At 47.0% G+C, this 25,291-nt stretch overlaps 1 protein-coding gene across 1 annotated transcript in view; it reads right to left on the bottom strand.

Moving 5' to 3' along the window:
• Window positions 1-2,773: 2,773 nt before the first annotated feature.
• efna3a (ephrin-A3a) overlaps window positions 2,774-25,291 on the bottom strand; it is a 55,038-nt gene continuing 32,520 nt past the window's right edge. The window contains exons 2-5 of the mRNA XM_035621282.2: window positions 13,447-13,748; window positions 12,852-12,917; window positions 11,129-11,206; window positions 2,774-5,245 (exon numbers count right to left, since the gene is read on the bottom strand). Coding sequence (XP_035477175.2) covers window positions 5,127-5,245; window positions 11,129-11,206; window positions 12,852-12,917; window positions 13,447-13,748 — 565 coding nt within the window. The 3' untranslated portion in view covers window positions 2,774-5,126. The remainder of the gene's footprint in view (window positions 5,246-11,128; window positions 11,207-12,851; window positions 12,918-13,446; window positions 13,749-25,291) is intronic.

Genomic DNA, 25,291 nt, shown 5'->3' with positions numbered 1-25,291 from the left:
TGGCCTCGGATGTTCTTATTAAAGCCTGATTTATTGTTTTTTAACTTTCTGCACTGATTCATCTTTTTTTCTTTTCTTTTTTTTGTCAACAGTGAATGTCCCTGAGCAGCTTCCCTGGCACCGTTAAACCTGATCAAAACAAGGTTTACCGCGATGTCAAGCAGAACTTCCTGAATGTTTTTGTCGGGGGGGGGGGGGGGGGATATTAAATCTGAACTCCAGCAGCTTAACCCAATATAGCTAAATCTATCCAGGCTGCACATAGGCCACATATTACAAAAATCAACTCTGTGTCGTCATCAATGTTTTTCTGAATTCAATCTTCATCTTATAGGCAGATATACTTAGTAAATCTGTTGCGTAATGTCTTTCAGATGTCCTGTCACTGTCTTATTTCACCCGCAAGTGGGAAGAGTGGAAGAAAGCTTTGGCGACACCTATGGGTGGAGAGTGGAATATTTGGTTACGCACAGAGACTCTATGTTATACTGTGTCTGCTGTTTGCCAGCATGTTCCCTGGTGGAGATGTTTCCTATGCCTCCAAGTGTTTTTTTGTCTCGAATTGAAACCACACTTGTCACGCATGAATACAATCAATGCATGATTGCACATATAATCTAGGTATGCCACCTCAAGGTGTGGAAAGAGGCTTCCCAAACAGGTCAGCGAATGTGCAAATAAAAAAACGAGGGGGAGCTGTGGACTTCAGAGGGAGGAAAATATAATAAATATAAGACATGAGCACAAACACAGGAAGAAAAAAGCCTTGGGTCTGCAGGCTCCTCTGGGTTGCGTGCTTTTCAATCTGTATCTGAAATACAATCTGTCACCGGTGACAGAGGATTGTGACGTGAGTAGCACGTTGTGAAAGTAGCTGATAATTATATATGTTCTGTGTATGTATCTAATATGCAGTTATCATGAACACGACAGGTTTGCTCGGGGTTTGGTGGATCAATTCTTGCCTTCTACTATCTAGCCTTCTACAAACCCTGATTGGTGTGTATGTGGAGGCAAGTGGTAAGCTGCTTTGGACATAGACACTGCACAAATTTCCCTTCTAGGGGCGTATTATGCAAAAAAAGTGAAATTCCAAGGAAAAACGAATTAAAAGATTTTGATTTTTTTTCACCATTTTCTTGCCAGGGCTATTTTAATGAGCCGCAGCTCATTTTTTATGACTCCCAACCTGGATTTAGGAGTTTCCAAGAAACACTCGAAGGCAGCACTTGTTTCAGTGATTGACTCGTTGATGTCTTGAGCTGTAACAAGTTCTCTGTGGAGGAAGCATCTGTTTCATTGTTGGGGCCAGACGGTGCAGCTTGTCAGGGGAATTCGTCTCGACGGCACGGGCCTGCTCATGCTACAGATGGCTTATCTCACAGTAAATGATTCAGAAAACGATAATATGTCTCCAAACGTAGAAGAGGTCATCTCCTTTGCCTCCCGGAACGTCTTTCTTGGTTAGAGGCTGGACAGAGCACTTGTTAGATTCCTCTTTCGCACTAGAAACGGGAGGGCTCAGGGAAAGGTAAGCATTTCTCTAATCCACTGGCAACACTCCTGAGCCCATCATTTAAACAGTAAGCAGACCAATTAATGATTCGTTTAGGCGCAGGCAAAACACAAGCTTACCCAGACAGGAATTTGCAGGAATGAAAATGTTAATTCTCTTACATAACATCCGCGCTGCCAAAGAAAACGGAGCAGGCCCCTTTTTCTGCAAAACGATGGTTTAAGTTGTCAACTTAGGCCTGGGAGCAGAAGCTCAGACCCTTCCACTGTTTCCTGGTGTCAAAACACCGAAACGTTCAAGTGCAAGTCCAAACCTGTGAGCCTGGCAAAGGGACTGTAAGCCAAGACCCTAATGTAACACTCGGCAATTATCGGTCCGTCAGCTAAACGCACGAATGTCAAGACAGAATCAGGAGCTGCTTCGCTCACAGCAAAGTCAAACAGCTGTGAAACAGACACTAATAGACGCGATCACTTCATCGGTGGAGTGCGACTCACATTATGTCAAGTAAGTCGTCAATCATGCGAAAATACATTTAATTAACTGTGAACATTTCTTGGCACAAGTCGCACGCGCACACACACACACACACACACACACTTTTTAACCCAGGTCTGGAATCGACTCTACTTACTCATGTGATTTCAGGCCCGATGTGCAACATCAAAGACGAAATCTCATCTGACCCCTCTGTCCCTTTTGACCTGGACTTGAGTGAATCTGAGACACGTGGTCCCCCTCCCCACTGTCAGCTTCTCTCTGCCCCGTTCAGCTTCTTTCTCAAGGATTAGAGAGAAGCTGACAGGGGCAAAGGGAAGAGAAAGTGACATGGAGAGACTGAGGGAGAAAGATTTGTGGAGACATGAATGGCTTGCAGGTGTTTTCTCTTCATTTTTTTTTGGGGGGGGGGGGAGATGGATAGACTGTGAGATGTGGAGCCGTGACTTCACAGCCCACGCTGTCATTATGTTTTATGGCAGGAGTGTTTGTGAGTTGTGTTTAAGGATGGGCTGTGGAAGAGAGGGTGATAGGTTTACACCGAGACTATGTGCCGCACGGTTAGTGTCTGTTTGCATGTCTGCTCCACAACCGACGCATCTAAAAGCAGAGTGTGAAGGAATGAGGGAGAGCGCCGCTTTCAAGTGGTGGTCAAGAAAAGCAAACAGGAGTGCAGGGTGAGTGAAGGTGGAGCGACACTCGAGCTAGAGGGCAGACAAAGGAGGACAAAGGAAAGAAACTGCAAAGAAATACACGCAGTAAATTTGCAAAAAGACTTTAATTGCCGTTTGTTTTTAATCATTCTTCTTGGTTCAATTTACAGTTGTCTTATTCATTCTTGCCGAAGGTTAAACACATTTCTTGTGGTTGTCTTCAACAGCAGTAAATGCTTTTCTTCCGCTTCCCCAAATTCCCGTAACGTAAACCAACATTACAGTAGAGCACATTCTCTCACTTGCATATTCAGATCCTACGAACGACTCCTTTACGGGTCCGAAATGTCTAAATGCCACATACTGGAAAAGCGCGGACAAACACATTCTACACACTCGCGCGCACAAATGTGCACACAGGTTCTTTTTTCTCCTTGCACACTCCCATACACACTCACACGCAGAAAAAACAGGCCGATAAAGCCACGCGCACACACACACACAGACTCATACACACTTGTGCGCGCACACACACACACACTCAGACGCACATTCCATAACCGGCATGTATTATAAATATACATTACAATGCAGACTCCTTTGTTTCGCAAGTGCAGCACTTGAGGAATGCTGCCCTTCCATCAACGTCGGCTCTGTCTGTGCATTCACAGTTGGGTTATGACATGGCCTTCTGCAACATAATCTGGTTAGCGAGTATCTGTTACATGAGAGTAGGGTAACCGAGTGTATGTCCCCACTGATTAGTCATAACCAATAACCCTCTCTTTCTGCCAGGCTGAATTACATCGGACTATTTATCTACACAAGCAAAATGCTGCGGTAAAAATTGCACTGTTTTTAAAAAAAACGAATAAAAAAATGGCACAAGAGCTTATTGAGCAAAGGCCTACAAATGCACACTAAATAAATTAGGTAGATAAATAATATATTTGAATGTTAAAATAAAATACATTTTGTAAAGTAAATACATTTTTAAAAAAGCACAACATCGTAATCTGATTAATGCCAGCCTACATTGTCCTGTATTACAATATAAAAAAAAGTGAACTTTATTTGCACATTCACACGTGGGTGTTTTTTTTTTGTTTTTTTTTGTTGTTTGTTTCGGTTTTTCTTCTTCTTTTTTAACAAAATGGCGGCAGCGTCACTTTGAGACTCAAAGCACTATTTCTCCTCAGGCACCTGCCGCACTCTGGCGACTGTATGGGGTCGTTTCCATGGTGAATGTCACCGCTGTAATGGCCATCAGCGCTGACTGGCTGGGAAAGTGGAAAAAGGAATAGATGAGGGTCGTCTGGGATTAAAAAGGGAACTTGCTACCGAGAGAGTTCTTTTTTTTTCTTTTTCTTTTCAAGAATTGTAAATCAGCGGTGTTCTGAATGACTGCTGACTGCTGCGAGGAGAAAAAAAACGCCTGACATCTGGCAAAATCTACGCCAAGTGCTGAAGGTAAATGCATCGGAACAAAACACACATCTAATACGTCTACCACATCTAAGTGCCGTCAAATTACTAGTCCAGGGTCTGTATTTTTCTAGGGTTGTGTGAAGGCAGGAAATGCAGACAAAGGACTAGTTCTCGGAGGGTACTCGCTATCTTCTAAGAAACGCGGGCTTTGCATCGGTACCTATCACAAAGCCAGGGGTATTTTTGATGTCTGGAGAAAATGGATCCTTGAAAGGCGTGTGGAAATCCTCACAAAGTCTTTCCTTCTTCTTAAGAAACACCCTGGGCTCTTATTACCAACACCTCCCTCACTCCAGTGTGAAAACATTCCTCAGTGTCCGGGACAGTGGCAGCAGTTCTCATCGCTCACTGACGTTGTGATTATCCTGCAAAGTCCAGGAGAGATCAGCACAGTTCCAGAGTCCAACTTGCTCTTTACCACATCAAAGCGGCGTTTAATCCATCTGCGTACTTGGTCCGCGGTCCAAGGCCAAAATAATTCCACAGCAAAAGTCAGCCCGTGTTAGACTTTGCCACCTTCTTCACCTCCCTGAATTCCTCAGGTGATTCGATCTCCATGCTACAATGAGAGCGTGTCCACTTTCTCCCCTCGCCTGCCGCCTCTCAGGCGCAGCAGCAGCACAGACGCTGTGTTTCTGAATGTTGGTCGTGGCCTCCGTGTGTTGCGGTGAACACACCTGCACGAGATGCTCCGGTGTTCATATGATAATAATGTCCAACGGCACACGGAGTGTCAAAAAAACACACAGCGTGTAAATATGACGGCAAAAAAAAGTTCCATAAGTTAAGTTCAAGGGATTTTGTTTTTCCGCGTTCCCTCAATTGCGGCCCCGTCGTTACCTCTACTAGACTCTCCTCGGAGTTCTCTGCTAACTTTCACATCAAACAACTTCAAGCGGTACAGGCGCACACAGAGCCCTTCGGACAAGGCGGCCCAGCTACGCGGGAAGTGTCACACTCCGTGACAGTCGCTAGGACAGGAGCACGGCGGACACGAGCAGCATTGCCACGGTGAGAAGAAGGCGGTCACGTGAGCGGCTGCTGCCGCTGACGCTTTTCTCCAGCTTGGGAACTTCGGGGTTGAATTCATCTGGAGAGAAAGACACAGGCGGGAGACAAAGAGGAAGAAAGTGAAAGGAGGGGAGAGCGCGAGTGTGAAGGAGCCAGAGAGATAGTGAGCGTGCCAGACAGGGGGGAAACGAACCATTGCTACATTATTAATTCATCAATCTAAAGGCAATGTGTGATGCATGCAAATTGTGTTTTAACATATGCAGAGAAAGAGACATGATGCAATTATCAACAAACCACCAATTACCATCAGCACTGCTACATATGGCCATTTCCCCCCGTGGGAAGGAAAATTAAAAACACTTTTGTTTCTGATCTATCTCTCTTTTATTTTCACGTGTTCCTCTATTCACACTAATGATGTTTTTATCCTAGAGGGATTTCAATCAAACCAAATTACTACGGCCTTGCCATTGATTAGACACAACAGCACATTAGCTGAGGGGGAAAGACGGAGAAAGCGCCGGGAGAACACATTTTGCGATATTCGGCAAAAAGTGAATTACACTGAGTCATTATGCTCTGTCTCGACATAATGCTTCCCATTATATCTCGAGGGCTATTACGAGCCAAAATAAAAGCAAAAACAACCCAACAGAGCTGCGTCGCTAACGGATACATCACAGCTCTCAGGACAGCCTGGGCTGACTGCGGTGAGGCGATGAAGTAAAATCTGTTTTTCTTTCCTGCTATCAAGTAATCGAGTGCAGAAGAAAGCTGCAATTTCTTACTCAATTTAGCCGGCAAACCAGACACAAAAGAGAGACGCAGGTGAAAGGTTTGGGCGATGGAGGAGTTTAAAGCTTTCGAATGGCACTCACGTTACGTTGTGACACGAGGACACAGTTTTGTTTCTGATGATGGAGGGAGGAAAAGTTACTCAAATGTTTTGATACAAGATATATACGTCTCCTGATGCAAATCCCATTTACGCTTTAACTTCAAATATGTTGTCGTTATCATGCCCAAGTGTGCGTAGAGTCTACAGCCAACGCATTGTCTTCCATAAAATCACCTGTTTTTTGGGGGAAATCACGTTAAGGGGCATATCCGTGGCCTTACTTGCTAGCCGCAGTGGAGAACAGACAGGAAATGGCACGTTGCAAATTGTCCCGCTGCTCAAGGCGTACATGCGCTCATCCGGCCACCGGGTCAATCTCCAACTGGGTCATTAAAGCCTCGTTCGGAATTCGATTTACGTAACGGAGATGAATTGGCTACAAGTAAATACAAGCGAGGTGAACAGAGATAACAGACAGAGACAACGACCGCATGACACTTGTTTGGTGAATGTACGGAATTTTGTTTTCCTCAGAGTGAACCATCCGGCCGCGCCGGTTCGTCCTGTTTTGTGTGACGTGACTCCAGCCCACGTCGAAGGGGCACACGACGCTGACATTCACACCAGGCTGCGCCAAGATGAACTCAAACAGAAACACACTAAGTGAAAGGCAGGAGGGATGATGTAAAACAGCGTTGCCTCCCGCAGGGCCTAGAGGTCGGAGCGGTGCCTTCACCCCATCCGGTTTCCTTTCGCCAAGAGGTTACAACGGACGTAGAAGAAAAGTATAGTCTCCGACCAGAAGACTAGAAACTGTCCCTGCAGAAGAGGCTGGCCCTTCCTCATCTTTACATAAACAACTCCGTCCAATCCAATCTCCAATCACTAAGCTGCAGAATATGCACCTCTTCCAAGCCCTCCATGTTTAGGCAGCCTGCCCTGGGAAGATGAATATGGGGGACGTCGGCCGCCTCGGGCCATAACAAGTTATCAAAGGTCCTCAGTTCGACACTTAGCATCGCAGCACAATCGTGGGACGCGCCAATCAATTTCCGAGCGCACAATCGGGTGCAGTCTTGTCTGTATAGCACATGACAACAGGCAAGCATGCCCGGGCCGCGCTCATGTCCGTGCTAGAACCGCCCGAGGCATTTTAGGGTGAGATAAAGAGCAACAGCACTAGACTGTCGATGAGAGGGGGAACTGTTGTCTGGTCTGAGACCTTCTCGTACACAGCATGAGGCGATGGCCCCTTCGCGTTTGCTTACAGCTCTACAGAGCGGTGTGGAGGACATTCATCCGGCTCGCACTCCAACCGTCCATTAATACCCGCGGGTCGATGCCGCGATGCCAGAGCGTTCCTTTACACCGCGGCCGGTATCGCGCATTCGCGACCATCAAGCACTGCTCGGGGGGGAACCGGGTATTAAGATAAAGACAATGCTCTCGGACACAGTGAGAGACTGAGTCCGGGAGCGGTTCCAGGAACGTTCAGGTGAAATCATAAATCACTCATAATGTTCCCATTACAGCCATCGAGGGGAGGGCACGGTATCTCTGGAGAGGAGCCGCCACTGATCAATTGTAGAAAGCGCTAATGGCCTCTGTGCTCTTACAGCTACCCTCAGTAAATGTTAGTGTGTGACTGGGTGTTACACTGCTGCCAGCCTGGTTTCAGGCGTCTGAATTAGCGCCCACATCTCCGTAAGGGGCAGTAGTTCAAATGGACGCGGTGTGGTGCTCAGTGGTGGCAGCTTCCACCAGCTTACCAATCAAAACGTTTAGCTACTCTCATACGTCCATGAAGATAGCACCATAAAAATCACACGTGCGGACGAGATTGATGCAGCTCTTTGAGTTATTGTAAGACGACTTACAGATTTAACAACTCTTTAATCTGCAAATGTCCTTTATCGTTGCGGAAGACCTAACCCCCGGTGCTCCCGACCGCCACAGGATCTGCGTTAATGGAAAATGTCATCGGCAGGATGGGATGGACACTTCGCCGTCCACTGAGCGGCTTGAACGAAACAAAATGAACTAAAACAAAAGCCACGTCTGAAAGGGAACGTGGCTGACGTGAACGCGGTGCCATGCTGAAGGAATTAAGAGGAACAATTCAGATCAGCGGGTTTGGGAAGCTACGTACGCGTTGTTCAGTCGCTTCTGCCGAGTGTGGCAGCTATTATCGGCTCCAAAGGTGGTCGAACATGTGTCTGAAACAGGGTTGTAATTCTTCTGGTTACCGAATGCACAGACTGCACATATCGGACTATTTCATCTTCGGTTTGCTTGGTATTTTACGAGTGATCTTGAGAATAAAATCTGCTGCACAACGAGACAGCCAGGACGGATGAGTCAGGGATCAGCTAATGTGTATCGATGCATCTGAAAATGATCTGTTTCCAGTGGTATTTTCTGGTCCACCGCTTGATTTATGTTTCAGGCCTCAACCGTACTCTGCCGCTGCAGACATTCAGTATAGGAGGCGAATGTCTAAAGGCAAATATGTCACAGATGGAAGGAAAAAAAGCACCGTATCCTAAGCTTTGCTGCAGGAGACTATAAAGCTGTGATGAATTCAAGCAGGACGCGGCAAGACTGACTCTGAATTCTTGTGGCACAGTTGTGGATATGCTGTGGGCAGTTTGATCCAAGATGCTTTCCCATTACTAATCTCTGCTATTCATAATGTATGTTTGAAACAGCTACGAGCAGAACTGAGTTGTGCCGCAAAGGGGTTTAGTGGATGGAAAATACAAAAAGGGTAATTGTACTCAATTCACACCTAGAATATGACTCAGTTATTAACCACCTGGATTTTTTTTTTGATATGTTGTGGAATCGAACAAATAATTGCTGAGGTACGGAAAACAGTTTCTAATAGAGAAGAAAGACAAATGAGGTGTAAACAAGCGGCCTGATTCATAAATAACCGATTTAGCAGCGTCTCGTTTTCACAAATGATGAAGATTGTTTACAGCAGACATCCGCTTGGGTAATACTTTTTGCCTGTTGGCCTTTGTTTCCTCTTCCAAGTAAGTTTGGGTGGCCTGGGGACTTGTTTGCTCATGTTTCTTGCCTCATCCGACTGATATTTCGACATCCGAGCAGGTAACTTGGTGAGCACGCTTGCAATTGTCGTTAGAGCGCCGTGTTGTAGTATGAGGTAAAATGTGAAGCTAATAATACAGATACGGGGGGTGGGCGACAGCAAGTCCAAAGCATTTGCAGAGAGAGGAAAGCGTTGTTGATGCTAAGCTATGGGCCGAGGGCTGGTCCGGTCCTGCGGGTGAGTCAGAGAGTGGGTGTCCAGCGGTCAGCAGGGCCATCAGGAGTAGGGCTTGTGTGTGTGTGTGTGTGTGTGTGTGTGTGTGCGTGTGTGCGTGTGTGAGTGTGTGAGAGTGCACACAGATCTGTGTGTCCTGATTTTGCCATTCCTCCAAATGTATTCAGCAAAATGCATCATGACGCTGGAGGCTATGATTTTTTTATGACTCCCTGCCAGTGCGTGTTTTTTATTATTATATTAAATTCTACGTAAGCTGGAGTCTGAGTTACTGCTGAGCAATTCGCCCACCACTGAGCTTTTCTTTCTTCCTCTGCCCCCACTCTCTTTTCTGTATCTGCCTCTCTCTCTCTCTCTCTCTCTCTCTCTCTCTCTCTCTCACTCTCTGCCTTATCTGTCCCTCTCTCTGTCAGACTTTTCACTGCCTCCTTCCTGTCTTTTATCTCTATCTCCCTCTCCCTCTTTTCTTCCAGCCTCACCCAGCCTACGTCTCTCCCCCTCCCCCCCTCTTCTATTTCTCTCACTTTTCCTCTCTCTCTCTCTCTCTCTCTCTCTCTCTCTGTCTCTCTCTCTGTCTCTCTCTCTCTCTGGAGGTACTCGCTGACGATGGCTCAAGATCTCTTCTCGCTCCGACTCGGCTGGTCTCAGTTTCCATTTCAGACGGGTCACACTCTCTTAGCCCTCGTCACAGGCTGCCCACAGCCCCCCCAGAAACAAGCATGCTAAATGATTCCCGGCAAGAGGCTTTTGTTTGAGATGGGGATGGAGAAGGAAAAAGAAAAATAGAGGGTTTATGTAACCACTCAGCTGCGCAATTGACTTGCCCAGCTGACGTGCTTTCCCCCGTAGGTAACATGGACCTTTCATTCCTTACAAGACCTCTGCTGACCTTGGGGATTTTGTGCAGAGGAAAGGAGGAAGGTGTTATCTCTCTCTGTCTGTCTGTCTCCGTGTGTGTGTGTGTGTGTGTGTGTGTGTGTGGTACCCTTTTGTAGATTATTGCATTAAAAACAGGAACGGATATTTCTGGTTTCCTTACTGCTTATCTACTTATCTTACTTTAGTTGTAAGTTGTAGCCATTCTTCTCATCAGTGATAACAAGACTATACTCAGTTAATGGCTGAGCTCTGGGAAAACAAGTCTGGTGGCATAATAGAAGCTGTTGGATGGGTCTTAGACAAACCCACAGGATAGCCATATCCTTATTTGTAGCAGAAAAATAAAGCAAACATTGAAATTATTGCCCCAAAGTGTGCAACTTATTAAAATCATTTGTATGCATGCTAACCAGGGATGGCCGTGGCACCGGAAAACTCCTGTCTTGAATGAAATAATGTGACCGACAGTGAAGCAGAAATTTTATAATGACACAGCCGAATAAACTAAACAATAGGGTCAGTATCAGAATGAGTTAGTGTAACTATGAAAATAAGACCAGAGTTGTAAAAACTCATTTCATGGGTTAATTTGTCTACATACAGTACATATTTGCTTCCTCGCCCAAATGGAATAATAAACAGTGTAAATGTATATGAGAATGTAAGAGTATGTCAGTGCTGCTGAAGTGTTCATGGTCCTCCGCCTTATTGCACAACTCTCAAGGGCAGAGAATAAAGGGTCTCCTCATCAATCAGCTGTGGCCTGAGGATGTTCTTTTCCCAGCCGCGAAAATAAAACAAATAAAAAAACCCGAACAAATGGTCGGTTTCCTCTCCGCAATGATTGCCACACAAATCAAGCGTCTGCAGCCACAGCCAAGTATTGACCAGCATCTGGCAATCGCGCCGCTGCTCATTTTCAGCGACACAGAAACAACTGTCGAGTCACTCACCGAGGTTGTGTATTTTGATGTTTGGCCTGACTGTGTAGACGGGAGACGTCTGACTGGAGTCCTCGTCTGCCTGGGAAACTGAGAAAAACGCACCGACAAAGAGGGAGAGAGAGAGAAATAAAGAGAGAATGAGACAAGGAAAAAAGAAAACAGCCCATTAAAATGACAACACTGAGTAAAATGTACATTCTGGGCACCATTAAATTGTGTACAGTTATAGCGGCGCAGCGAGCAGCGAGCAGTGAGCGTGCCCCTGCCATCGAGAGGCCGTGAAGAAATCCCGGACTGTGATTCCAGGCTTCCATCTGAAACCATTATCACATTCACTGTTCGTCTAGGCGCCCAATTACATTCGGTCTGCACTGCCAAATTGTCCACGAATGAATGCGTGTACACCTTTGTGTGTTCTCCGCCTCGTCCTGACTGAATATGGGCGCCCGTGTTCGCCTGTGATTCCGCTGCACCGTTAGCAGGCTCCAAAGGCCCAATGCGAGGATGATGTACATGGAAGCTGGCGGCGATTAATACACACGTTTGCGCGTTTGTCTTTGAATATTCACAAGTCTTTCTCATCTCGCGGTGGGAGACGCCGAAAGGAAGCGGTCCGGAGGCAGCTGGAATCGACGGCGTCTTTTTGAAAGCAAGCTGTGAAATTGACCTCGCCGAGAGAAGGTCGGGAATCGTAAACGGACTGAAATGCACGCGTAGCCATTCATGCACCCGCGCATACACTCATTAAATCCATGGCTGACAAAACCTGCCACGGACAGACACACACATGGTGAAACTCCTGCAGCTCACAACACACACACACACACACACACACAGTGGTGCACACAAACACACACAAAAAAGCAAATGGAGGCGTGGTGGACACATCAATAGATTGGCCATGACACTGGCATGGGTGGGGGGGTGGTGGTGGTTTGTGTGTGTGTGTGTGGGGGGGGGTTAGTGTTAAGGTGATGTGTACACAGGGGCTGACACTAGCCTAAGTGTGGGATGTATTAGTGCTGACAAGGTTAGAGGAGAGGGGGAGGCTTTCAGCACTGGGCTCGCTGATCATAGGCCTGCAGGGGAGAGAGCGGGCTACCAGGGTAAAAATAACACACACACCATAGCGAGCAGCAGGCATCAAGAGAGCCAGAGAGAGAGAAGACGAGATAGACGGCGCGGGAGGAGGAGGAGGAGGAGGGGGAGGAGGAGGGAGGGGGAGACGGTCAAGAGAGTTGAGGAGGAGACAGCGGGTGGCGGAGATAGATTGAGAAGGTGGGCAGAAGAGAGACGGATCTTTCAGCTTAATCTGGGTTTTTTTTTTTTTTTTCACATCTTTTGCATGGCTTTATAAGAGCATGTCATTCACGGAGAGAGATAGAGCATTAGTGTAACAGCGCTGGGACAGAGAATAACATTAAGCCATCACGACGCTCAAAGCGCCAATTCGAAGGGAAAAGATGCCATCATCAAAACCTTGCCAAGTCGACGCGCGCGCGCGAGAGAAAGAAAGCCTCTCTCTGAGACACGACTGTCAGATCTTCGTTGGGTTTTTTTTCTTCTCTCTACCTCTTTCTCTTTGTTTTCTCTGTGTGTTCGTGTGCTTTGGAGATACACGGAGATAGCAAGGGGGAGACGGAACATTGAGACGGAGTGCCGCGAAAAAGAGGGAATTGTACTACATGAGGGGGAGAAACCCGGGCAAGACAGATGTTGTTTGGGGTCTCACCGGTGGAGCAGCAGACGTAGACCCTCAGTCTCAGGCAGCTGTGGCCGTGGTGGTGGGTGGGCGTGGCTGCGGAAAGCAGAGCAAACACAGACAACATGTCAACCTTGTGCCCTCTGCAGGCAGCGACACCCTCAACAATCATCTGTGCAAAACTGCCGCGCTTTCAACTGAGCAACAGCCCGTCCCCGACTGAACTCCCCGAATCTATTAGGCCCGTCGATACATGTGGGGGACTGCGTCTGAGGAGAGAATATCCTCATTACAATCTCAGATTAAAGGCGCCAGTGTGTTAGGATTTGTCTGCAAGAAATTGAAAAGAATATACAGAATTGTGTTCCCATTAGCGTATAATCTCGTAGGACTCCTTTTGTCTTTGTTACCTTGAGATGAGCGCTGTACATTCGCAACGGGAGCGGCGCCGTGTTTCTACAGTAGCCCAGAAAGGTCAAACCAAACACCGGCTTATCTAAGAGCCACCAAAGTTTCTCCTACACAGCTCGGCACCGCCAAGTCCCACACACTGAAACTTGAAAATACCGCCTGTGCGGCGCCCCCGGGCTTTTTGCTGTGCGTCACAGGAACCGGCGTGACTTACAGATGTAGTAGTACTCCTGGCCCACGTTGAACTCGTAGCCCAGCGAGAAGGCGCTGTAGCGCTGGAACTTCTCCGAGAACTTGATGGGCGCGTGGGGCGCGTGCGGCCGGTTGCACTCCCAGCGCTTGAAGCCCAGCTGGGGGTCGCAGGTGCGGTAGCCACGGTAGCTGACCATGTAGAGGACGTACTGCTCGGCTATGACTCGCTCTAGCGTCCCGCGCTGGCTGGTGTTGTAGTGGGGGCAGTAGATGTCCAGGTAGTCATTGACGCTGACCTGCACCGTGAATCCCTCCCGCCGTAGCCTGGATTACAGAAAACAGCAGAGCGAGAGAGGAAGGTGAGGAGAGAAGTGGGATTAGGAGAGGAGGTAGAACAACCTTTGGAGGTTTGCCGTCAACTTGTCATTGTTACACTTTGCCTACAAACAGGTTGTATCTCGGTAAATGGCTGAACTGGACTTTTTCGACTTTTGGTTAAAGTCGGCCCACTACTTCCAGTCTTTATGCTGAGCCAAGCCAACAGCTTCCAGGCTCCTGCTTGATATTTAACTGACATTTATTATACAGGTATCGACCCTCTGATTCAACTCCTGGCAATAAAGTGTCTATTCATATTCCTCAAAACAGCAAAGTATTCCATCAACCATATCTTTTTTACAATTGGACAATTGCTTCGTCATCAAATTTTATATCATCAACTGGTTAAAATTGCCCTCAAACTACATGTTTCTATTATAGCCAAAATATCACATGTTGATATATTTACTTTACAATGCTATTAGAGAAAAAGCAGGAAATCCTCACATTTCATTGTGTTTTACATTTCAAAAATGAAAACATTGAATAAATTATCAAAATTGGCGTTGATTTATGTTACAGCTGTTGACCGATTGATCAATTAACTAACCTGTTCACGCTCAATTGTTCACACAACGAAGCAGGGGAGCTATAAATATATACCTTATTTATATATATATATATATAAAACACACACAATCTCACACGTGCCTGCAGCGCTGAGAACGATAATCTGCACTCTTGTCTCTCACCCTTGAGCCGGCTGCAGGCCGGGTCATTGAGGCAGAAGGAGAACCTGTCAGTGGCGATGTATGCTCTGGCCGCAGGGGGAAATGGCCTGCACACACTGCTGATGGTGTTAGCAGGTAGGCCACTCTAAGGTTGAGTGTGTGTGTGTGTGTGTGTGTGCGATGTACATGACGGTACAGTAACAACTGAGACAGTGATGTGGTATGATTTCACATTCAGCCGCCACGCTGTGATCCTCGCTGTTTCCAATACTGAGCATGATTATGACGTTAATGACACGATGTGTAATTAGACAAAGTGGGAGTCATTAGAAGGGCTCCTGCAGGTGAGCTGATGAGATGGGAATTGTCCTCGGCCGCAGCGATGCATGAACTGCAGCGACAAGCTGCAATGACCCGTCTGCACCAGTAGGTGGAGGTATTGAGCCGTGCTACGATTGAAGAGCAAACCTCCCGTCTTTCTCCTCTGCACTCATTTTTTTCCCTCCTCCTGGTTGTCTCCTCTTTTTTTTCTGTCTTTTTTTTTTACACATTTTCTGTTACACACATACAAAGGAGTACACAATCTCACACACACACACACACACACAATGTGCCAGCACACGTACAAAGCTCACGCTCACACAAACGTATACGTAACAATACGTTACTAGGTCAGGCCTCCAGAGGGATTACTATTCAATTACAAACTGAGGATCATAAATGTCATAACACCTCTCCCGCTTTCTTGCTCTCTCCCTCTCTCTCTCCCTCTTTCTGTCCTGCCATCTTTATCACTGCAGCAGTTACGACTGTTCCTTTTTTCTGGATCCAGTTTTCCACTCCCGTCCTCCTTTTCATCTCCACCTCTTCTCTTCATTTACACACACACACACGCTGAGGCCGATGAATATCAGTTCCCTTAACCAGGGTTTCTTCTTGGGCCATCAATCTTATCTGCGCTTTCTGTCCCCGCTGCTCAGATGTGAGATGACAAGACTTTTGTCTTGCAGTGTTGCGAGAAGAGACAACACAGCTATGCTTCAAAGGGACTATATTTAGAGAGGGGGGTTCGAGGTGGTAGGGGAGGGGAGCGAGTTTGAATGGGTGTGTGGGTGGGGTTGGGAAGGGGCGGGGGTGCTGGAGCTAGATAAAGAGGCACAATGGGTGTGGAATGGTAAGTAGATAGAAGATGAAAGTGCGGAAAAGAGGGTGCGTTGGATGTGAAAACGTGATGAGGAGAATCCGGGATGCGAGTGGCATGTAGAAAGTCGGAGAGTGACGCAGTCAATGAGAAATAGGTGTGTGTGTGTGTGTGTATGTGTGCGTGTGTGCGTGTGTGTGTGTGCAGTTATGGATGAAACGCGCTAGTTTCCTACAGAGACGGTACAAAACAAATGCAGCTAACTCACCACCAGTGCATTTGTTCTTGTCATTTTAAGATTTATTGGCTGGAGAGGCAGGGACACGCAGTGTACCCGTGTACATGCGGGCCGTTGCTTTTTTTCGGTGCATCCATGTGGCTTGAATGTAAAAGCTGGCGAAAAACGTGAGGCCGCAACTATTATCATTTTTTTGTGATGAATCTATTGATCATTCAGCTCATAAAATGTCTAGCAGTGGAAAAATTACCAATACATCTCCAAATGGCCTGTTTACAGACGTTTTACAACATACAATTAAAAAAAGGCGTGAAAAAAAGGAGTATTTCTGCTTGGTATATAATTCAGATAATTGCCGTTAATTGATGATCAAACTTCATTTTCTGCTCTTCAACTTTACTAGACGTTGCTACACAGCAGAGGGACTATTTCTTGCAAATCTAATGTCAGCAATAGACGGGGAGAAAAATACTCAGTAGGAAAAAAAGAGTAGTCAAGGTGGTGCAGAAGAGGGGGGGGGGGGGCTGGAGAAAAAGGGTGGAGTGAGAAGAACAGGCTGGCAGGGCGAGAGGAGGCGGGGTGTCCCGCTAGGTGTACGCTGTTATATAAGCAGTCCACTTAGTGGGACAAGACAGAAAGGTTGCAGGGCAGAGAGGAATGGAAGGAGGTAGAGGAGAAGAGAAACAGTGGACGGGGCTGAGGCGAGATTTAATAACTTACGGTGGAGGGAGGAGGGGAATGGGTGAGAGGGGGAAAAAACCCCTCTGAATGATGACAACAAAGAAAGGGAAAGAAGGGGAGGCAGAGGCCCAGACAGAGACATAGTGCTCCCCCAGGGATGAACATATATGTGGTAAAAGTGCACGAAAAAGACTGATGGCTCTCGTTCGCTCGTTGTCTCTCTCACCACCGCCGCTCTCCGACACTCTCTTCGCCCTCCCTTCCGCTTGTGCAGTGTCTCCGCGGTGGTTTTGCTGTCTCATCATCATTTTCCTATGAGTGGGAGTGCACAGCTAGTTAGTAAAGGCTGCACACGCTGGTGGAAGACTGTCAGGGGAGGCGGAGAGCAGGGGAGGGGGAGGAGACGGAGAGAGAACAGGCGAGGAAGACTGAGACAAAGATAGCACCGCCGCACCTTTTCACATCTGCGCTAAAAAGAGTCTTTGGAGAATACTTCCACTATCAATAAATAACAATAGTACCTCAGCGCTGCAGCTAAAAACCCTTAAAAAAAAAAGAAAAAGAGGACGAAATCAGTGAAATCAGAGGCATGAGCGCTGCCGACTTCCAAGGACAATAATAGCGCTTCTACTGTATTTGTTCTATTTGATTTATTTTTTTCCTCCAGACACGGATGGGTATAAAAAGTGTAAACCCACTGAGGTATTCGTCACAGTCTGACGTGTGTTCTGTTTCTTCCGCTGTGGGTTTGCCCCACATTACTGCCACAGGCTCCAACTGTTTAAAAAAAAAAAGAAAAGAAAAGATTTCCATCTAAAGCAGCTGCAAGAGACAAGTTGTTGCTTCTGACGAACATCGTCCGACCAACACAGAAATAACTGTTCAGAAAAGAACAAGACACTTGTGACATTCAACTCTTCACCGGTATTAGTGCTGATAGACGCATTATCCTTTGCAAATCTATACATCAACAACTGTCAGGGGCTCACTTTCACGAAGTAACACGAGGGCAAAGCTGGGAAAAATGAAAATGTTATCTCTTGACGTTTAGTGCTTCATTTGGCCAAATCTTCCTCCCAGATTCAATTTCTTGCCAAGATATCCTAAGATGTTCCTTCCCACTTGCTTTATGAGTGTGAATATCTACAAAGCAATTATGAACGGAGCTTTTCTTGTCAAAAAGAGCAGCACGGAACTCAGGGTGATGGAATTGAAAGAATCGACTTCTGCACAATTGCTCTTGTCTCACTCTCTCTACACCCACGGTGAATAATCTCCGTCTGATTAACAGCACAAGGTTGTTGGGGTTTGTTTGTGAATTGTTTGTCGTTGTTTCCTTTCCCGTGGTGGCTGCCAAGAAAATGATTAAACTTTTAATTCAAGTAAGTAGGTAAAAATCCTGTACAGGTCGTGTACCTCTTCAGTCCACAGCTATTTCGCTGTTGTGAAAGCATCTCTCATTAAAGACGAGGTCAGTGCCGCAATGTCATCGATGACCTTAAAAAAAAAAACAGCCTCTCTGGGGTAATCAACGCCGGCCTCATCGGGAGGATGAGCTACCGATGCGCGAAATGGCACGACTTAAACGCTATTCACCAATCGCCTGTTTACCACCGACAAGGCTCATCCGATCCAGTCCCCTGACAGGGACAAGCTAAGCTTTGCTGTTTTTCTCTGTACCTCAGCAGCTAACCTCACACACACACACACGCACACACACGCACACGCACGCACGCACACACACACACACGCACACACACGCACACACACACACACACACACACACGCACACACGCACACACACACACACACATGCACACACGCACACACACAATCTCCTGTGAGTCGTCACTGATTGAGTTAACGCCGCAATTAACGGCCCAATTTACAATGTTTCGATCCAAAATGGAGGATCGAGGGCGAACCAAGTGCTGAGCCAGTCTGAGGGGAAGGGGCCGACACTGCAGCTCTCCTCCACTACCATCAGACCACGGGGAGTCGTCCACCGGATTCCCTCCGCAACCTCTATCCCCTCTGGCCTCAGACAAATTGAGGAATATTACCTTTTCATATTTACCCATTCCCCTATAAGCCTCTCCACGGCATACATCCCCCGACCTTCAACCTTTGCTTCCATCCATTTCAACAGCTCCGCCACGTTTCTTTCCTTGCCTCTGTTTGTTTTGGCGAATGCCTTGCAATCATGTTTTTGACATTTACAGACATCCGCGCCTTGAATCTGTCCTGCAAATCTACCGCGTCTTCTCTTGACGCCCACATCACCTATAGCATGCGGTGTACAAGTCTTGCTTGAGGACACCTTGAAAGCGATCGCCTTTTCAAACCGCTCACCGTAACAGCAGTTTATCAAGTCAGACCAATCACAGGTCAGCTTTTCTGTGGCCTGACTCCCCCTGCTGTTTCCTAGCTTCTCTTCAACGTACAGAAAAGGAAACTGCAGCCACCCGAGGCAGAGGCTCATCAACTTTCAAAGCAGTGATAAAAACGGCAATGTTTTCTAATAAATATTGATTGTCATTATGTGCTTTGAGATTGAATAATGATGGACGACTGAGCGCACAAAGTCTACTCTGCTACTGGGAAACACCAGCGCTTTTCAAATCACTTCAGTAATTTGCGTTCGCGTTGCCTGGTCCTGACATTTACACAACACGCCAGCAGCAGTGAGGTGCAACGACTTCATGGGCGAAGCTCGACACGTCGCCCGCTTCAGTTTGAACGCGCAGAAAGTTACAGCTTTGAAGTGATATTTTATTGATCCCCTATAAACGAAATCTCTCAGCTCTCCCCCGTCTCCGTAGGAGGTCACAGAGCGGCTGAGGAACAGCTTCCTGCAGCTTGTGGGGCCAATTCTCGCCAACACGGGGGCTGAGAAATGGGGCTTTCACTTAATGGATGGTCTCCGTGCTCGCTGTTCCACCCTGCGGCCCAGTTGCTTGGTGTCTCTGTGTCTCGCAGGCCCCCCCCGCTCCAAGCGTCTCTTTAGTAAAGTGGGATGGGGGGGGGGGGGGGGGGGGGGTGAAGCTGGAAGGCTCACAATTATTGTAAAAGCAACTTAAACGGAGGCAAATATTCCTATGTGAGGGACATGCGGTGTCACGGACTAGTGAGCACATGATTTCTGGGGGCGCCACTCGATTTATGGCTGGTGGAGGAAAGGATGTAGGGATGAGTCAGGAGGAGCCATTCAGAACGAGGGGTGGGGGGGGGGGGGCAGCCCAAATAGATTCAATTTACCATGATACAGAACAGAGGCAAACACCAACGCCGAACTCCTCCCACTCGGGAAGCTTGAAGGGCAAATTTTTGATTTTATTTTGCGTGATAAATTCCTTTAACAATTTATCTATAATATATTTTCAAATCCATTTCTAGACTTTATTGTCTCTTTACCATGTGATACACAATTTAGATATTTTTTTTAGAATGCTTCAATTAGTTTTTCAGTTCTTTGGAATGAAAAAGGTTCACTTCTTCAAGCCTTTAAAACCTTTCCCTTTGGGTGACCTGCTGACATATGCAGCGTTGTAAACCGGATCTCGGGTCGACATCGATCCATCTTAAGGAACCAGAAAGTTTGGGAGACACTGCACTTCTTGTTTGTTAGCCGGGAGCAGCGGTCGGGCTTATTTGGACCGTGGCAGGGAGGAATACAAAACTCATTCTGATCAACATAATAACACCATTTCCACACCTCTGACCTACTCGAAGAAATCCCTCGCGAAGCATCACGGGTTGCTGCCGGCTCGTTCAGGAGAAACATGAACAGGCGTAAATTTCACTGATTAATCTTTGTGACTTGAGCTGCTCTTTACTTTCTAGACTCCCACAGAGGAAGTTTAAATATCAAAGAGAAATATGGATGACACAGTTGAATATTAAACTGTGTCTCTCCTCCAACTAGACTCTTTGCATAAAATAAATATAAGAAAGGCCACTGGTGGGCATGTTTTTTTTCTACTTTTATTACAGTGAAATCTTCCCAAGGACCACTAGGGAACTTTTTTTCTGGCCATAATCGGCCCCTGGGCTTATGGCTTTGCATCGGCGTTGCAACTGCGACTGGCAGCGATATGACACCCAGGGCACTTCAGTGAGCTCTCAAATCCAGCAATGAAACTCCCTCTCTTAATGAGCAGGGTTTACTTTAATGCGACTGAGATTTATGTGATGTGCCAAAAATCTGGTAATAATTAAAATGGTGAAATAGAAGTAGAAAGCGGGAATCCCTACTCTGTCATGACAGCACATTGAAAGCCTCCGGAAGTTTCTCAGGGTGGACTGCGCTCACGGTCTGCCCCCCAACCCCCCCCCAAAAAAAAGTTCATCCAATTCGGCGAGTTCTTGGTATAACGGGAGTTCGTCCCTCTCAAGGTGTATTGTTGCTCACCATCAAAGGTTTGATCGTCCACATCTGCTCTCTCTACACTTCAGAACCATGTCCTCTGATAACGACAAGCACAACTCATTCTCCTCGTCTCCAGCCAGTGTCGCCCGTTCTCCAGAAAAAAAGGTCACTCATTCATACACGAAGATAACTGCGATAGTTTATGTAAGTGTTCAGGTAAGGGTGTGCGTCACAGTGTAAACGGGAAACAGATAGTCTACTGCAACAGAAAATACTATACGTGTCTTCTCATGGACCGATGAAGGGGCGGAACTATAGTACTTAACGTGTTTCAGAACCTTTTGAATACGTTCGGTAGTTGAGTCCTGACCGCTTGAAACCAATCAGGAAGCAAATTGCGGTGACGGCGTCATCATTTGCGAACATCATGTCCAATATTGCCGGTCCACACTACAGGCCCGGAGTTTTCAAACAAAATCTGAGAATTTATATTTGAACATATTGGTGTGGATGTAGCCACAATTACAAGAGAGACTTGGCAAAAGAGCTCCCAAAATATAAGGATTGAAAATGAATAGGATTAATAGGAGATAAAAAAAAAAACCCTGACTGACCTGAATGAACTACATAGTATATGACCTGATTCAAACTGAGATTTCTTTTAACATCAGGAGTTTGGATGAATGATCTTCTTTTTCCTTTTTTAAGGCGATCTTCAAAAATCTTAATCTTCTTCCATTTAATGAAACACCTAAAAATCACATTAAAAACTGACTCCAAAAGAACAAATTCTGAAAAAAATCGCAAATAGACTAAATCCATCACTCTGACAAAGCAATACTTATTCACAAAATAATCAAATCATCAGCACCATTTCTTTCAAAACAGATAAAAGATTGTATTTGCAGCCCAACATTGTGGTGTATCCTTTTTTTAATTATTATTGTCTATTTGATGTTCTGCTAAACATCTGTTAGGTTCCTTCACTTAATGGACCTGATACCCATATGGCATCTTCTCCAATACGGAAGTGGGAAAAAAACAAAAACAAACAATGAATCTTGTGTAAATTGCGCAATAAAATGGTGTAAATGAAAGTTAAAATCTTCAATGTGAAGAAAAATCAACTTGAATCAAGGACACCGCCTGTTCCGTCTCGCACGTTTTGTGACGAACCCGCTATAATACATTTTTGAGTTATAGCTGACACGACACTCAAACTGAACAGTGGACGAGAACAATTTCCTCTGCCTTGAATTTTTGCTTTAACTTGTCGATCTAGCCGACGTGGAAATGAAACTGCTGGATGAATTATCACGTGTGAACATTGCAGAAATTGTGACAAACCTGACGTATCACTTGTGATGACAGGCCAATACAGATTTTCTCTTCCGCCAGTCAAATGTAAAGGGTGCCGGACCCAAAGGGTGAGAGTCAGACAGGCAGGCACAGGAAGATAGCGGAGGTGCTGGGACACACAATAGAAGATGAATTCTCTGCAGTACACACCCTCAGCAAGGGTGCCAGAAAAACAGTGTGCTAATCTCGCCCATCTCCAACTGTCGGGCCACCGACAGAGCGGAGGACACACTCAAGAGAAAGACTGAGAGGGTTCACAAACACACATCGCCTTAGCATTCATTCATCCAAAAAGAATGAACTGACAAATTTAGGCATCTGAACTGCACCAACCCAACACAAAAACCACCACGTATGAGAGGACACGAGTAAAGCATGATGCAAGAGAGGATCCACCGAGAGGCTCGTGGACTTGGAGACAACAGCGCCACTCCTATTATCTTTACAAAGTGCAATATGCGAGCTTTGAAGATCAGTGCGTGCGGGGCCCCGGCGGCTTCTCTCCCAGGAAGTCGACCGCAGTAGGGTGTTCGCTTTTCAAAAGCCACTAGTTTGGGGCTGGCACACGTACCCCTCGCTCAGCCAGCGCGAAGGAGAGGGGAGCGAGAACAAAGGCGGCAGAGGGGGAGCGAGGGCGAGGTGGAAAAGAGGAAAGAAAGATGAAGGAACGTAGTTCTGGGTCAGATTAGGACTGGATGACGATTCAGGCAGCGCCAAACCCAAATGAATGCCGAGAAGAATCTGGTCTTTTTCATCTTCAAGCCATGGCTTCATGTAGGTACGCTACCCCCGTATGGAGACCACCAAAAACACACACACACACACACACACACACACTGATACACTTTTAAAACCATCAAGGAAACCTCAGAGCAAAGCGAACCCACTCCCCGACCGCGGCGGCCCTAGCATAATCAACTTCTCTCTCAACGGATAAACATGCTCGTATGGCGTCGTTCACAGCTCGCGACATCCTCGTGCACGCCAGATATTAAGAGGCACAAACGCCCAAACACTTCCTGGCAGGACTCCATCAATTATTCACCCGTTTTACTTAAAATAACCCGTAGCCCTTTTAAACACACATTCTCTTTTTCTTTTGTGCAAACAGCCCTCCAGCCTGCACAGCAGAGTGGCCATGGAGTAATTATTTACACGTTCTACCAGAGAGCACTGATAAGACCCCGAGTGGGAGGGGGGGGGGGGGGGGGGGGGGGGGAGAGAGGAGGGCGAGGCGAGGCTGCTCAGGTAGCTTGTCAATCTGTGGCCCATTAGCAGGTGATGCCAGCCAGGCGTGCTCAAAGCAGCATCCACGGTGCGGCGGACGTTTCTCCTCTGAATAATTGACAGCCCACTTTTTCTCGTTCCCCTCCATCCTCCTCCGTCTCCTCATCTCCTTACATTGTTCTGTTTTTGTTCTCCCCTTCCACTTCCTGTATTTACTCTGGCTTTTGTGTTTTTTTCTTTTCAAACCTTTCCTCTATGCCTTTCCAGCTTTCCAGCGCCCCGAGGCTATGGATTGTGAAGGTTGCCGGTATACATATGGGCACTTGTGTAACCGAGGAGATAGAGAGAGGAGCATTCTGAAAGAACATCCGCGGAGAGGCGATGCATCTCTCAGCATGTTTACATCTCAGGGACAATTTCTGACACCCCAGCTGCTGCTCGGTGACGCACCCGGACAGGGACGGGGCGAGGGAGACTGGGAGCGCTGGGCGCAGGAGAGTGAAATGCCACATGCTTGTACGGGTTTTCTGTTAAACCCTTTAGCTGTACATCGGGAGTAGACCATTCTGAGTGGACAAACTGAGAGCCTTGGATACAGAGCAGGCTCAGATGTAGATTCACAGAGATGGAGCCGGGAACAAAGAGGGGGATGGCAAGGGACGGGAGGGAGCCGGTCACCACACACGGCAATACTCGAGGAAATCCACCTGCTCGCTCGATAGCCACACTACCCCCTCGTGAATATGGAAATAAATAACCCTTTCTGGAACAACTTTGTGATGAGGCACAATATATTATCCGGAGGAATCGAATCAAAAACCCACCGCCCCACACCACATCCCCTCAGTGTGCAGTGCAGCATCTGGCCTGGGCCACTAATGAATGCCGCCTCATGCCATCTCCTAATGGAATTGCCTTGTCTTGGAGTTCACTGCTGTGACACCAGCTCAGCAACGGCAGAAAGATTACTGGAAAGATTAAAAGACAGAATAAACCGCAGACTGCACATGACAGGCAGCCGGGCTCCCGGATCACACATTAGATAATTGGTGCAAAAAAAAAAAAAAAACCATCCCCCGGTCTCCGTCTCCCCTCTGTTTTCTGCAGGGGTCTGGAAGTGGTGGGCAGCAGAGCCCTGCCTGTCGCGCTGTTACACCTCTGCAGTGCAAACTGTTTGAAGAGGCTGGAACATAGCCCGTGCGGTGCATGTTACGTCTTTGTGAAAATGTTGCCTTCTGTGGACCCAGGGATGAGCCCGAATCCGATTGCATAGATAACAATTTCTTCATGCGGCTGGTTAGATTTGGGAACGATGCAGCATCGACACACACACACGCACAATCAGCCAGTCAGAAATTCACACAAAGACAAACACACGCACTTTCCTCCTCACTCCAAAACAAACGCCCTCTTACTCACTGCACATGCACACATTATCTCCCTCTGTCACTGTGCCAGTTCATCTCTCTCTCTCTCCTTCATTTTTCCCACTTTGCTTCGCTCTGCACTACCTTTCTGGCCATCTACAATGTGTAGTTATCTCTCCCTCCATCTCTTCCCCCTCTCGGAGCAGCCCAGCGAAGGGCTCGTGCCCTTTCATAATTCATGGAGTTGTTCTTATGGCTCAGGCAGCCATGTCGGATGTGAATCTGTGCACCTCAAAGGCTCAGTCAGCCTACACCGCCTCAGCCGGAGGGGGTTACTTGCTCGAGCTGCCGCGCTCAGGTACCGTACGGGACTATGGCATCACGCTCAATCACACCTGGGTCACACAGCCTATGCAAATATTTTGCTTTTGTTTCA

The sequence above is a fragment of the Scophthalmus maximus genome, chromosome 22, assembly GCF_022379125.1.
Source record: "Scophthalmus maximus strain ysfricsl-2021 chromosome 22, ASM2237912v1, whole genome shotgun sequence".
Taxonomy (NCBI): Eukaryota; Metazoa; Chordata; class Actinopteri; order Pleuronectiformes; family Scophthalmidae; genus Scophthalmus; species Scophthalmus maximus.
The sequence above is the reverse complement of the archived record's forward strand: the minus strand, read 5'-3'. Positions and strand labels throughout refer to the sequence as shown.